General features: G+C 40.4%; 1 protein-coding gene across 3 annotated transcripts in view; it reads left to right on the top strand.

The window, feature by feature from the left end:
* Positions 1 to 16,092, top strand: part of ZDHHC2 (zinc finger DHHC-type palmitoyltransferase 2) — a 73,811-nt gene that overhangs the window by 9,708 nt on the left and 48,011 nt on the right. For all 3 annotated transcript variants that reach the window (XR_006381001.1, XR_006381000.1, XM_044225510.1), the window contains exon 2: positions 14,965 to 14,991. Coding sequence is in view for 1 of the 3 variants with exons in the window: in XM_044225510.1 (XP_044081445.1) it covers positions 14,965 to 14,991 (27 nt within the window). In the remaining 2 variants the exon portion in view is untranslated. The remainder of the gene's footprint in view (positions 1 to 14,964; positions 14,992 to 16,092) is intronic.

Below are 16,092 nucleotides of genomic sequence, written 5' to 3'. Positions count from 1 at the left end.
AAGATGGAAAAGCTGCAGGTAGAATGAGGTGACCTTAGATCAGTCGTGGGTATGTTGACGTTGAAATAGACATGCTGAGTGAGCAGTTGCATGTATAACCTTGGCATTTGGGGAAGAGTCAGGACTGGAGGAATACATTTGGGAGTCTGCAGCATAAAAGTAGATTTAAAGAATTAATGCTCGATACATTTGTCCCACCAAAGGAATACATGGAAAGTGAGCAGAGATAAAACAGTGAGAGGTCAGGAGATGAGGGGTACCAGCACGAAATGGAGGAAAATTGAGAATGCCGTGTCCTGAGGCCCGAGGAGGAAGGAGGCTCAAGGAGGAATCAGCCGATACACTCGTATGGCCAATGAAATAAGGCCTGAGAATTTAGTGATGTGGATATTGAACTTTTATCTTGATTTTATTACTGACCATACTCTGAGACCCCAAGCGGAAAAGGTTTATCAAGAAGAAACATGTATACCAGTGTGTGGATTGCTGGGAAATCTGAACTCATTCGATCCAAATTAAAAAGGGCTTTACTCTATTAGGCAAGCTTAACTTTCTCATTATACAAAGATAATCTACAGAAAATTTCATGGAGTGGTAACGATGTCTGATTAACATTGTAGTCCTGAGACAAGAGGACAGCACATAGCACGTAATATTTCCTTTTTCTTAAATGAAGGAATGCCAACTGAACTTATTTGGGCCTTTTGTGAGCCCAGTAGACAGTTTAAGCATCCAAGAACATGAATTTTGGTGAGCCTGGGTGACTTAGTCGTTAAGTGTCTGCCTTCGGCTCAGGTCATGATCCCAGGACCTTGGGATGGAGCCCTGCGCGGTGCTCCCTGCTCAGCAGGAAGCCTGCTTCTGTCTCTCCCACTGCCCCTGCTTGTGTTCCCTCTTTCAATCTCTCCCTCTCTGTCAAATAAATAAATAAAATCTAAAAAAAAAGAACATGAATCCTTTATGACAGCATTATCTATTTTACTTTTTTATTATTTGATCAATCAGATGTTCATGAATAAGTTTGTAGTATTTCTATGGTTTCAGGTTATGGGCTGAATCCCCCCCCACCCCGCCCAAAATTCATGTTGAAACCTTAACTCCCAGTAACTCGGAAGGTGGCTGTGTTTGGAGATAGAACCTTAAAGAGGCAGTTAAGTTACAATTAGGTCATTAGGATAGGTTCTAACACCATACGATTGTGGGAGGTTTGGATTCAGACAGAGAAGAAAGACCATGTGAAGACACAGGGGGAAGATGACCATGAGAAAATAGATTTTTTCTTGTTTAGGTCCTGCACTCAGCAGCACTTTGTTACGGCATCCCTAGCAAACTAATACACAAATACAACAAGAAGATGCTTTTTTTTCCCCTTTCTGGGCATTGAGATGTAATCATCTATAATAAAGATTTAGATAAAATGAATTGTAGAATCCATTTGAAAGTTTAAAGGAGCATTAAAAATAATTTAGAATATATTAAATATTAGCACTAATATAAAAATAATCACTAAAAATAAGTGAGATACACCTGTACCAAGTACTCAAACCCTGTTTTAATAGTTTTCAGATAACTGAAATCTCCCCGTGAAGCACAGACATTTTTTAATCCCTTTTAGATTAAAAAAAAAAGGTCTTCTAAAATGTTTCAGCTCCCCCTTTCCTTGCCCCGACCTTTCTCAAATAGAGCATGCTGAACATAATTTAACTCTGAGTAAAGGCTATTAATCCAAGACAGATATACATATGAAGTGGATTTCCAAGACCCTTGATGTCCTCACATTTACATTCCCAGTTGCTTCTAATTCTTATTGACTAAAAAGGTCAAGAAGGAATGGAATTTGTCATTTTACTTGACCATTCTTTTGAATCTCAGGCATTGAGAAGCTGGGAAGGCTCATGAATGAAGCACTTCAGTGGAAAAGCCTAGCCAGGCATCTACATTGTTTTCAAAAGATTTTATTTATTTTATTTGATAGAGAGATCACAAGTAGGCAGAGAGGTAGGCAGAGAGAGAGAGGAGGAAGCAGGCTCCCTGCCAAGCAGAGGGCCCGATGTGGGGTTAGATCCCAGGACCCTGAGATCATGACCCAAGCCTAAGGCAGAAGCTTTAACCCACTGAGCCACCCAGGTGCCCCAGTTGTTTCCACCTTTAATGTTGCTTCGAACGTGGTTGCGCAAATAGATACGTGTTCAGGTCCCTGAATCAGTTCTTATAGGTGTATGTGCGCAGAAGAGTGATGTTGGATTATATGATAATTGTAGGTTCAATTTTTTTTTTTTTTTTTTTAAGGATCACCATACAGTTTTCCTGGAACCTTGATTTTTGTTGAAAGTGTGATTCCAGAGAAGCCTGGATATGCCCTTGTAAACATCCAAATTTGAAAGTCTCCAGAGTTATCTAGGTGGGCCATCCCAATGTCACTGTAGCAGTTTTTAACTACCTTGTGCTTTAACGGTGCGGCAGAAATGTGGTGGTCTGGGAATCATGACTGATCCCATTTTGCCCATGAGGCAGGCTTCATTACTGAAAAGTGTGTCCCTCATGAAATGCGGGCCATCAAGTATCCCCGAGGCAGAAATGTTAAGAGTTGCTGGCCTATTGTACATAGTCTAAAATTCAACAGTTTCTGAGTAACCAGAGCACCACTCCTCACTGGCAGACATTGTATCTTTTTAAAGAGCAACATGTTCACAAGTATAGAAGGCGCACACACTTGGTACCTGAGCTAGTGGGGAGAAGTGGGGGTAGCCTACTTGGTTCTGTGGTTGCATCAGTAACCTGTGCTATTCCTCGTGAACTGGGTCCCCATCCACAGTACGGGACTGCACGATTCACACACGAATAGCAAGGCGTTCGATTGTCTGCAGAGCTAGGGTAAATGAAAATGGTTTACAAACAGAAGCAAAAATCAGTACGTACAACTGGGGAGAGAGCCAGGCAGGAAACACGAAGCAGCTCATACAATGAGCAGAGGAAGAGACCCAGTCCAAATATTGATGACTCTCTTACTCAACTCTGCACACAAATTCTGGAACTTCCCACTTACATTAATGAATACATCTACCGTATAATTAGGTGGTATTTGTATAATACTGCGCTCTTGTAATATACTGTATCATACGGCAGAGGCAGTGTGAGTTTTTCATCTGTGTGTGGGCTGCCAGTTTATGCTTATATCAGATTATACCAAATTTGCAGCAACGGAACATACATTGCCACCGTTACAGTGCGGTAGACTGTTAGCACTGTGGGACATGCAGCATAGGGCAAGGGTCTGCATGTGAGAAGGAGACCCCTCGTTCAAGCTGAGATCGAAGGAAGTTTGTGTGTGTGCATTTATTCCATGAATATGTGACGGTTACGTTACAAAAGAAAATAGTGCTTCGCGGTGACTCAGTACTGAAGGATGATACGCAGTTTGGTACTCTCGCATGTGTTAATAGATACTGTGACCCTGTGCAACACCGCAGTAATTATTGCTGGTGCTAATGTTGTTTTAAATCTTGTGGCTTATCCCTTCAGGAATGCTGCTGTAAATTCTATTCCGATGAACATCATAGACACAAAGGTTGGAATGACAGCTTTATACAGTACCTTCCTCTGGGGTTCTACATTAAGTGCCAAGTAATTTGCACAGACCTAGAAATACTGGTTTATTTTTTAAATGTGTTATATGCGCTTTGTAATATGTACCCTGGTCAGATAGTACTTGACACATAGCCACGAGCCAGGGAGGTTTCGAAGGTTGTCTGTTTCCTTGGAGAAGCAAATAAGAAGCATTAATTTTTCTACTTAATCAGACAGCCAGCATTTGGTAATGAAAAGAAAGCACTCTTCGGTATTGTCTTCTGTGATAATTCTGAGTAAACCAGATAATGAGATCGATCTAATGAGGCTGAAAAATATACTACAATTTTTTCCCATCTTATCATATACATATTTTTCAATGCTAACATAAGCAAAATACAAGTAGCATTTTTGTTTGCTACCCATGAGGAAATATGGACATACAAGTAGAAGAGAGATGATTGTATAATCATTAAGGTCCTTCCGATTCTAAAAGTTTGGTTCTAATGAGGGAAATGTTTCCAGGATCTAAAAATCCCTGTTTGATCTTGTCCTTCACAGTGGACAGCCGTCATGTGGGAACCAGGTAGAACTTTGCTGGGATGTAGGGTTCACTGCATACTTGCATGGTTCGGAGGAGTTGGTCATGCCTGCCAGGCACAAGCGAAAGAAGGGTATCTGGAATTGGAAAGATAGGCAGTTGGTCTTGGAAAGCTCTAGGCACTGTAGGTATTGGAGTGGATTGCGGCCATGTGCGGAAGAGGGAGGACCCAGACAGTTCTATCTAATGGGATGAGTCAAGTTATCTCCCCTGAAACCTGCACAGCTTGCTGGTAGCAGGAATCTCTTCTATTTTAATTTGAGACAGGGGGATTATAGGATTCCATTGTGAGTAAGCTTTGAAATGAGGACACTAAGATCAAGAGACCAACCCTGAGATCAGATTTCCTTATTTAACTGCACTGCCTCGTACAGTCAATGATTCAGGAATTGCCCTTCTCTTTGCCAAGGGAAAAGTGGCAGGGAGTTTTTGTGGGCCATACTGAAGAGACACAATTTTTATCTCCCATTCAAAGCTGACATATTGAAAGACCTATACATTCTTAATGACTTAAGTTTATGTTCCACAGCTTTCAGTTGGAGAAGTTGGATTTTACACTGTCTGTTTCTGTAGAGTTTTAGATGTTTGGAACAACGATTTGGTCAAGTTGCTAAAAAAAATGTTATTGAGAGAGAAAAATACTTCAAACTTGGAAGATTTGGGTAAGTGTAAGAGCCTCAGATTACGATTTCAGAATGGGTGAATGTTCCATCTCTCTTCATTGCCAGTTTCTACAAGTGTGAGATGTACCTTAGGAGTGTGTACACTGCACAGTGCTGACCTCAAGAATGATCTTTCTTTCCCTCTACTGCTGAGGAGGGAGGTCAGCAAACCTCTGGCCCGTCTCCTACTAATCTTTCCTGTATCCGCATCTCCCTTATATCCCAGGAACCCAAAGCTCTGTTCCCTCCCCAGTTACTGAAGTTGGAGCTCAGAAAGCCCAGCTCCATATACTGCCCTGAAATATGGCCATATATATATATTTTTTAAGATTTATTTATTTAAGAGAGAGAGAGAGAGCACACCAGCATGGTAGTAGGGGAGGGGCAGGAGAAGGAGGAGTCAGAGAATCTCAAGCCCACTCCCAGCTGAGCACAGAGCCCAACTCAGGGCTGGACCCAGGGACCCTGAGATCATGACCTGAGCCAAAATCAAGAGTTGGGCATATAACAGCCTAAGCCAGCCAGGTGCCCCATTGTGACCAAATATTTTAATAATTTGTGTCCAAAGTTTGTAAAATGATCTGTTTCTAGGTTATGCTTCATTTAGTTCCTGGAGGAGATGTGGCAAAGAGGACATTTTAAACCCTGCTCTCCAGTGTATCCTGAATCAGAAGTCACGGGGGGTAGTGTGGTATTAAACAGGCCAGGAGGGCTTGAGAGCAGCAAAGAAGGGATGGCTGCCTGGACAGAGAAGCCCATGGGGTGCAGGCAGAGCCCGGGAGGCCACATGGAATCCTTGAAAGAATTTTGGAATCAGGCAGACTTATATTTAGATCCTAGCTCCATATGTTATGACTTGAGTAACATTAGAATAGTTACTTTACCTCTGTAAGACTGTCTTCCTAACTTTTAAAATTATAATAATACCTCCCTTACAGATTGCTGTAAGGTTTCAAAGAGAGAAACATGGAAAAAAATTGAGCACAATCTCCGACCTATAGTAAGCATGCAAGAAACTATGAAACTATATCCCTTCCTTTAGTTTTTTTCTCATTCCCTGACATCTGACTCTTGCCCCACCCCCAGCCCTGCAGATGCCCTCTCACCCCTACCGGTCTTCACCCTGCTCAAGCTCCAGTCTTATTCTGGAGAGCATTATGGGCTGTACTGTGTCTCCCCCAAAGCCATAGCTTGAAATCCTCACCTGCGGGACTTCAGAATGTGACTCTAGTTAGAGATAGAGTCTTTAAAGAAATATTTAAGTAAGATAATGAAGTTAATTAGGGTGGGTCCTTATCTACATTGACTGGTGTTCTTATAGAGGGAGGAAATGTGGATGTAGACAGATGTGTACAGAGATAAAAAGATGTGAAATACAGGGAGAAGACGGTCATCTACAAGCCGGAGAAAGAGGCCTATGAAGGGATCCATGCTTCCAACACCTTGACTGTGGACGTCTAGTCTCCAGAACTGAGAAACAACAGGCTGTGTGGTGTTGAAGGCACTCAGTGTGGTGCCTTCCCAAGCTGACTGATCCAGGGGTTCATGGACGAAAACAGGTGTGAAAGCCTGCTGAGGAGACGAGAGGAGTATGGATGTTGCAAACTCAAAAGCCTTGCCTTCACAGAATAGCTAATTTGTGTAACACTTTTAACTTATAATTTTGCAATATTGTTTCAGGTGGGTTATGCATCAGAAAAGCTTTCCTTGGCCAGTTGGGAGGTCCAAGCGCCCAGATGACAAATGTCTTGCATAATCTTTTGGACCATAACCTAGTCTTGTATAAGAGACTTCCTGTATCTTGGTTACAATTGTCTGACTTACTGTGGTTCATTTTTGTCTTTGAGGTTGCATTGTGCCATTCTTCAGGAAAGGTTCTCCAGGGAATCCTCAACCATCTTGCATGGTTGTTTGTTCATTTCTAGCACATAGTTTAGCTCAGTATAGTTTGTTAGATATAAATTCTGGGTTGGAAGCAGGAGGAATGCATGAAAACACCTGGGAAGTCTGACTTTTCCCCACAATGACACAGCTCCTCATGCTGAGAATCTGGTACATGCCAGGCTCTATCAGAACCTTGACTGGCCATGGGGAGTGGGGAGAAATGAAAAAGAAAGGAGCTCTGGAAGGGGTAGGGAAAGAAACTATAGTTAAAAAAGAAATCACTTGCTTAGTTTTTCTCATATTAATTGCCCACATTGTAATTCACCTGAATTTTTCTTTTTTTGCTTATTCACACTCAAAAGTCTTCCAGCAGTTTGTTCTCCCTGACTTTGTATTGCTCTCTCTAGAAAACTGTAGCATTCCTGCAAGCTAAAAAAGCACCATTTACTGCTTTCTCCAGATTGTTTATAACACAGTTAACACCAAACTTTGGGGAACTCCTAACACTTTCCTCTTTTGTCATATTTATGTTCCATATTCAGCTAACGTTTATTGAGCCCCTAATATTTAGTGCCAGGTTCTATTCTAGGTGCTTTTACTTACCTTACCTAGTTTGATTAACTAAACAGCCCAATGGGATAAATATTGCAATAAGGCTCAGAGAGGCTAAGTAACTTGGCCAAGAAAAAACCTCAATCCCAGCAGAGCCAGTGTATTCAAACTTCAGGGAGGGACACAGAAAAGAAACAAATGAAAATAATTATAGATCCTGCTAAGTGCTAAGAAAGAAACAGTATATCATAATGAGAGCAGGGGCAGACTGGACCTGAGAACCTCTGTGCAAAACTGACATTGAAATTGTAGCTTGAAGGATGATAAGGAGCTAGCCAAGAATGGAGCTGGGGAAGAGCTTTTCAGACAGCATAAAGACACCGAGGTTTCGTTGTTCTAGAAAGAGAAGGCCAGCCTCTTTGCAGCTTAGGGAGCAAGAAGATGAGTGATGAGAAGTGATCGTGGAGAGGTAAGTAGGAGCCAGATCATGTTTGACCCTGGAGACCTAAGTAAAGAGATTGGACTTTATTTTAAATTCAGTGCAAACCCATGGGAAGGGTTTTTTGTTTGTTTGTTTGTTTGTTTGTTTTGTTTTGGGTTTTGTTTTGTTTTGTGGTGGTTGTTGTTGGTGTGTGTGTGTGTGTGTGTGTGTGTGTGTGATGATGCTATTGGTTTAAATTTTAAAAGAGATCATGGCTTTCTTATTATAAAATGACTTTTTAAAGATCCAGTTTTATGACGATCCAGTGAGGAACGTAGCCTGCCTGGCATGATGTGTATGGTTAGGGCTATTGGGATGTTAGTCTGGATTCCAGTTGGAAGCCATGTGTTGGGAAGTTCTTCATTATGAAGCCCTACCCTTACTCTGTGTTTCTGTTCAGAAACTACCACTCTGTCCTTGACCAAACTACTCCTGTAAACCCCCTGAATTGTAAACCCCCTAAATTGGAAAGTGACTTTTGCCCTTGGTTTGTAAAAGTCAATGGTTTTTCATAATACATCAGAGTAGTACTGAGGATAATTTTAGAGCCAGAGGAACGGTCAAGATAAAGTACACATTTTTTTTTTTTAAAGATTTTATTTATCTGACAGACAGAGATCACAAGTAGGCAGAGAGGCAGGCAGAGAGAGAGAGGAGGAGGAAGCAGGCTCTCTGCTCTGCAGAGCAGAGAGCCCGATGCGGGACTCGATCCCAGGACCCTGAGATCATGACCCGAGCTGCAGGCAGAGGCTTTAACCCACTGAGCCACCCAGGCGCCCTAAAGTACACATTTTTGTTTAAACAATAAAATCAAAGCACAGAAGAGCTGAATGTCATGATCAAGGTCACACCTATTGGGAGGATTGGACCAGAGTCCAGGTCTCCCTACCAAACAAGTGCAGAGGATCTAGACAGGGGACAATGTTAGCACATTCATGAAGCAAGAGAACCTAGGGTCGCTTGTGTGGCTCCGTTGGTGAAGCATCTGACTCTTGGTTTGGGCTCAGGTCATGATCTCAGGGTCATGGGATGGAGCCTCAAATCAGGCCTCAAGTTCAGCAAGCAGTCTACTTGAAAATTCTCTTCGTCTGCTGCTCCCCCAACCGCAGTATGCTCTCTCTCTCTCTCAAATAACTAATAAATCTTAAAAAAAAAAAAAAGAAAGAAAGAAAAAGAAGAAGGAGGAAGAAACAAAGCAGCCTGGAGTGGCTGAAGCATATTGACAGGAAGGGGAGTGTCGTGAGGTGAGGTTAGTGAGGAAGGGAGGGACTACAGTTGTCAATAAAATTACAGTGACATATGAGAATAATGAAGGAAAACACAGTTTGATATGGATGTAAAAATATAAGTAGATCTGTTTTAAGGAAAGTTAATTTAAAATATTTCTTAGGAGGAAAAGAATACACTTGGGATTCAACTGGAAATATTGATCTGAGTAGTATATTTTCTTGAGTCTGTCATTAAAATGGTCTGGCAGCAGAGTCACTAGTATTCATGGGAATGACTTGTCATGTACCTCTTTCCACCCAAATTTTGATCTGTAATACCTGAAAAATGAGCCACAGCTTCTCGGAAAGTAGCTAAAGGACAAAGGATCCTACTTCAAAGTGGTCCCATTGGCCAATTTAGTCAGAGAATTCCCTGTGAGTTCGACAAACTGTTTCAAAAAGAGCATTAGTGCAAATGGCAAGATTTCATTTCTTTTGATGGCTGCATAGTATTCCATCCATTTGCGAGGACGTAGATGGAACTAGAGGGTATTATGCTTAGCGAAATAAGTCAAGTCATATGAAAGACAACTATCATATGATCTCCCTGATATGAGGAAGTAGAGATGCAACATGGGGGGTTTGGGGGGTAGGAAAAGAATAAATGAAACAAGTTGGGATTGAGAGGGAGACAAACCATAAGTGGCTCTTAATCTCACAAAACAAACTGAGGGTTGCTGGGGGTGGGGGGAGGGAGAGGGGGGTGGGGTTATGGACATTGGGGAGGGTATGTGCTATGGTGAGTGCTGTGAAGTGTGTAAACTTGGCAATTCACAGACCTGTACCCCTGGGGATAAAAATACATTATATGTTTATTAAAAAATTTAAAAAAAATCAAAGAACACACACAAAAGAGCATCATTAATTCTGTTAAAGTAATTGAGTATGGAGAATGAGCAGTAAAGGTGGTTTTTGGTGACCTTAAGGGGAGAGATACCAGTGGGATCAGGGGTGGAAGTCCAGCTAGAGTTGGTTGAGTGGACTAAGAGGAAGCTGGAGAAGGTAGAGACAGTGCATTTGGAAGATTGTTAAAATCAGTTTTCCTGTGAAAAGGCCAGAAAAGTGGGATAGGAGCCAGACAGGAGGTCAAAGGAGAGACTTTGTTAGGATGGGAGATACTAAAACGTATTTGTTCTGCTACTACTATTTTTGTTTTAATTTTGTGACTTTGGGCTGCTTCCGTTGCTTAATTAAGAATGCCTTAATAACCATGTTCTTGTTTTTTGTTCATTTTAACTTCGAATTAAGATGATCTCTTAAGCTTTAAGCTTTTTGAGCAGAGGGATGAAATAATATTTGCCGTATTATCCTCAATAATATAAGCATAGTGTAGTTTTTTTAAAAATATTTTATTTATTCATTTTATCAGAGAGAGAGAGAGATCACAAGTAGGTAGAGGAGCAGGCAGAGAGAGAGAGAGAGAGAGAAGTGGGATTCCCGCTGAGCAGACAGCCCGATGCAGGGCTCAATCCCAGGACCCCACGATCATGACCTGAGCTGAAGGCAGAGGCTTAACCCACTGAGCCACCCAGGCGCCCCAGCATAGTGTAATTAGTGATTGTTTTTCAGTAAATGAATTAAAGAGAGAATTCAAAAAACAAACAAACAAAAAAACCCCCCAAACCAGAGGTTGGCTATAAAGTTGTCCTTACAATTCATTCATTAGAACCAAATTTCTGTTCTTGGCATTCTTCATCATCAGACTGCATACATGGAGCTGAAATGTATCTGTGTCGAACTGAATTTGGAAATAGTATTGTGGATTTATAATGAAAAATTATTGTGTATATGCAGTGTAGGTAAGTTATTCCTCTGAAAAAAGAGTTTGAATTTAAAGACAAGAAAAAAGAAAATTCAGATTAAGAACTAGAAGGATCACAGCAAACACATTTGCAATGAAAGTACCTAAAAACCACATTGTTCTAGCAACAATTACATAACTGTTCTTTGCTAATTTAAGGGGGGGAAGTACTTTTTTTCCTACTATGAGGGCGTATTTTAGTATCTGAAGTTTTGGATTTTGGATGTACTCATGACTCAAAGTTGAACAAGATTTAAGGTACCAGCAGTTTGCTGGACTGTTTTTTTATCAACTGATACATTTTTGACAACCAGCTCTTAATGTATAATCACCAAAGCCAAATTTTAAAAAATCAGTCCTAAAAATATAAGACTAGAATGATCTTTGAGATGATCCCCTGCTTTAAATCAAGATTGAATTTAAATCAATAAGACTAAATCTGCTCTAATATTTTTAGAGCTTTTTTAGAGAATAGATTTGATAGCATCCTAAACAATCATACTGGTGTATAAATAAACTTAATTTGGGTGGGATTATTGGTAGCCAGGTGTTTAGAGTATGGTAAGTGATTTTATTATCTAGCAGATGCATAAGGATGTACTGTAGTTAAGTTGCTAGCTGTAGTTCTGATTGATTGACTTATAACAAGTTATAAGTATATAATAAATAATAACCTTCTCTTAAGAACTGATGTAAGAGATGAACACATATCTTCTTAGTAGATTTCCAGAGAAAAAAACTCAATTTTAAATTCAGGGTTTGATTACGAATTTTGTTTCAACCTGAGTAGGCTGTGGTGGCCAGTTGTTTTGTTTAGTCTCAGTCTAGATGTTGCTGTGAAGGTGTTTTTTAGATGTGATTAACATTTAAACCAACAGACTCTGAATAAAGGAAATTACCTTCCACAGTGTGGACCAACTTCATTCAATCATTTGAAGACCTTAAGAGAAAAGTTTGAGGTCCCCTGAAGAAATTAATTAATTTCTCTGTCTCTCTTACTTTGAGGGGGGAGGGGGAGCAGGACATAAGCCGTGGGAATGGCAGGCAGAGGGAGAAGCAGGCTCCCTGCTGAGCAGGAGCCTGATGCAGGGCTCCTTCCTGGGACCCTGGGATCGTGACCAGAGCCAAGGCAGAGGCTTAACTGACTGAGCCACCCAGGCGTCCCTGAAGAAAGAATTTCTGCCTTGAGGCTGCCTTGGACCCAGGATTGCAACATTTACTTTTTACTGGCTTTTCAGTTTGTTAGTCTGCTTTGCAGATTTCAGACGTGTCATCCCCTACAATCCTGTAAACCAATTCCTTAAAATCAATCACTCCCTGCCCCCTTCTCTCTCTCTCTCTGTGTGTGTGTGTGTGTGTGTGTTGTGTGTGTTGGTTCTGTTTTTCTGGAGAACTCTGACTAATATACAAAGGTTGGAAGACTTTTTCTATAGAGAACCAGATGTTAAATCTTTCAGGCAAGACAGACCAAACTGTCCCTGTCACACGTACCCAGCTCTGCCCTTGTAACACAAAAATAGCCATGTAAATGAATGGTGGGTCTGTGTTCCAGTTAAAACTTATCTACGGTAATAGGTGGCTGGCTGTATTTGGAACAGGACTGTAGGTTACTGACCCATGCATTAAATGATCGCCTGATAATTCACGCCAAAGAGATAAGGGAGGGTATGTTTCTCTCTATGTATATTAATTTACTATCCCCACTTTCTCTCTTCCTTTTATATACATATATATGTACACACACACACACATACACACACACACACATATATACATACTTTTAAGGATGTTTATTTAAGTGAGGTTTGAATCAAGAAGCAGTTTTCATCCTTTGTATATTAGGGGTTATTACTTTGGCTGATAGTCTCAATCTTCAACTTGGGTTTTACATATTTTATCTTTAACCAAGAGTGTGTATTTTTTTTTTAAGATATTATTTATTTATTTTAGAGAAAGTGTGTGTATATGAGTGGGGGGAGGGGCAGAGGGACAAGCTGACTCCCCACTGAGCTTGGACCTGGATGAAGGGCTCCATCCCAGGACCCTCAGGTCATGACCTGAGCCACCCGGGTGCTCCCCCACCCCAAGAATTTCTTAAATACTGCAACAGAAAGTCTCACTCTTGTCAATTCTGAGCTAATAACTGACTAGTCAGCCTTTTCTCTGATGCCCCATTCCATTTCTTAGAGGGATGAGTAATGAGAGAGGAGATTGATAGGTGGACGGGGGAGCTGGAAAACACAGCTGGCAACCCAGTCTACCAGCTTTGCAGTGTCCATGATGGTTCCAGATTCCAAGATGTAAATCCTTAAAAGCCATCATTTTGCTCTCGGCAAACAGGAACATTATTGATGAGGCAGGTAATAATTTACTATCCCCACTTTTTCTCTTCCTATACACCGTAAGTGCCAGGAAAGTATTGTGATTCCTTAGGATCTTTCAACAAATCAAATCTTTGTTGCCTAGTTGTAACTAGTTAGTTGGGGAAGAGTTTTAAGTTCTCAGGAATATTGGAAAGTTAGAAATCTCTAAAGTAAGATAATATCACTGTAGGCCACAGGGCAGAAAGAAGTTGGGCTGATCCAAGATAACATAAGGCAAATATACTTTTGAAGTGAAAATTAAAATCGTACCCCACAATGTTAATATGGTATGTATTTACCATATTATCGTTTCATTTATCATGTCACCATCTGTGTCTGTCCCATCATGGGTATTAGAAATGTTAAAGGAAATTAAGAGCCTAGGAAGCACTAAAAAGAGCCACATCAAGTTTGATGAGTGATCTGGACGTCATATATTACTTGGAATAAAAGAGTATTTAAGGGAGATACAAATAACTTTATGTAAAAGTCTGTCATTTAGATTTTCTGTTTATTGCTGCTGATTGGAAGCCTAGATACCATAGGTAGGAGTCACGAAGAGGCTAATTTCAGGAACCTATACTCCCATAATAATTCTTTAGAGCAATCCAATACTGGAATGAACAGTACCACAACCCACAGGCTTCTGTTGCTTCTAGAAATGTCTAAACTGACATTCAGTAGCTCTATTAGAAGGAGGTGTGTTGGATCAGGTAATCTTAAAATATCTTTCACAACAGGGACGCCTGGGTGGCTCAGTTGGTTGGACGACTGCCTTCGGCTCAGGGCATGATCCTGGAGTCCCGGGATCGAGTCCCACATCAGGCTCCCAGCTCCATGGGGAGTCTGCTTCGCTCTCTGACCTTCTCCTCGCTCATGCTCTCTCTCACTGTCTCTCTCTCTCAAATAAATAAATAAAAAAAATCTTTAAAAAAAAAAATATCTTTCACAACATTACCCTCCAGATCCAGTGTTTCTTAAGGCAATTAAATCATATCCCAGGCAATACCAAATCTCTGCTCACTACAGCTTCCAACTTTGAGATAGGCCAAAACTTCCAAAAAAGACTTTAGTCCATGTGGAGGTAGACCAAATGGGAAATAGAACAAGTATATAGTATAGAATTCCTCAGTATGGTTTCTTGTCCTAGCTTCTTTCAGCTACGTGGCCCCTAATCTTGTGTCCTCTAATCTCGTGTCCTCATCTACCTTGGGATGTTTACAACAGCCCTGAAGGGATGGCACTTTCTCAGGCACACTGCCTGCCTCTCTCATTGTACCGTAGGGAGCTACTCATCATTGGGCATAAGAAGTTATACTTAGAGAAATTTGGCAAGAAGAGTATGTGCCATGGACACATTTCGTTCTTTCTAGAGTATTAATTAGGCAGTTGTCAACTTATAAAGAGCAATAAATGTCTCTGGAAATGTAGTGACCTGGAGAGTACTGCTTTCCTCTGAACCTCGAGTTGGAAGGAAGACTAAGACACCATCGATACAGGACGAGGACCCACACGGAACATGCCTAATGAGTTTTGTTTTCTGTGTGGTATTCAGGGCTGAAATGCCAGCAGAGCCCGGGCTGAATGCAAGACCAGCCTTCCCTCTTCACCCTCTCTCCCACAGTGCTCACCTCTCCTCTAAACAAAGTTGAACAAATATTTCAAGAATGTTGGTTTGAAGGGGAGCCAAATTATTAACCTATGTAGCCCTACATCTCTTTCAGGCGCTGTGTTTGCCGTAAGTGTCATAATCTATTATCTCTTTTTTTCTGTTTATTTCTATAGTGTCCATGGAAAACGTTGGGGAACAAGGTAGGCTATGTTTTATTATTGTTTTGTATATAAAATTTAAAGAGAGTTCATAAAAATAGTATTCATTTAGATTTGGTTGGAATTAAGAAATTATACTTGGAGACTGTGCAGTCAAGATGGGGTTAAAGACTTCTCTCGGTCTCCAGACTGAATTCTTTCAGACGCTTGGCAAAGACCTCTCCCTTGAAATGGTAGCCATGGTGCCAAAGATTCTTGTGGCTTTGAGATATAGGAATATCAACAATTTCCTGTTTCAGTTCAGAGTATTACCCCATACGTGAGTCACCCATAGTGTTCATGGAAAATGTCATTACCTCTAGTCATTTCACACTGATTTAAGTGCCTTAATGGACAATTGAATTTTTAAATGATTCTGTAAGTATCATCATTCTTTAAAAAGAAGATAAACGACAAATGAAGAGTATTATCATTTTTTTAAAAATTGCCACACAGTTTTAAAATACCAAACGTGCTGTATTTTAAATTAGCATGTTTTATTCAACTGTGTCTTACAGAGTTAATTTATATATTAATGCATTATTCAGAAATGATCATTGTCACTGTATACAGAAGTAATATTTTATATTTGCATAGTACAGCATTTCACCATACAAAAACACCATACAAAGTGTGTTTGTGTACATTGCCTGAAAAAAGTATGCTTTTCTTAACAGTTGTCCCATGTGATAAACAAGACACTTGAACTCCTGTTGGAGGAAATCCTTTTTGTCCAGATGGTCTCTGTTTAATTATGTAGTCATTAAACAGTCAGGGCCAACACATTTGACCACAGCTAAGCAAAATTAGCAAACAGCTTCTCAAATAGGAACTGCCTTTGGTATCCTTTATCAGTGAAGTAAAGTTCTTAAAACCTGAATGTTTTAACACTTATTTAATTCTGTGTTTATTACTTAAAGTTGAAGGCATAGCTGCCTTACTTTTATAATTTAGGAAAGGTCCCTATAGCCATTTGGCCAATAGATGGTCCTGTCTAGAGATGAGAGGTTTCCTTTCATGGGACATTAAATAATTAAATTATTAAAGAATTTGGTTAACTTAGAACAACTAGATCTTTGTGAATACCATGGTTTCAATTTGTAT

This window comes from Neovison vison, chromosome 11 (assembly GCF_020171115.1).
Source record: "Neovison vison isolate M4711 chromosome 11, ASM_NN_V1, whole genome shotgun sequence".
NCBI lineage: Eukaryota > Metazoa > Chordata > Mammalia > Carnivora > Mustelidae > Neogale > Neogale vison.
The sequence above is the reverse complement of the archived record's forward strand: the minus strand, read 5'-3'. Positions and strand labels throughout refer to the sequence as shown.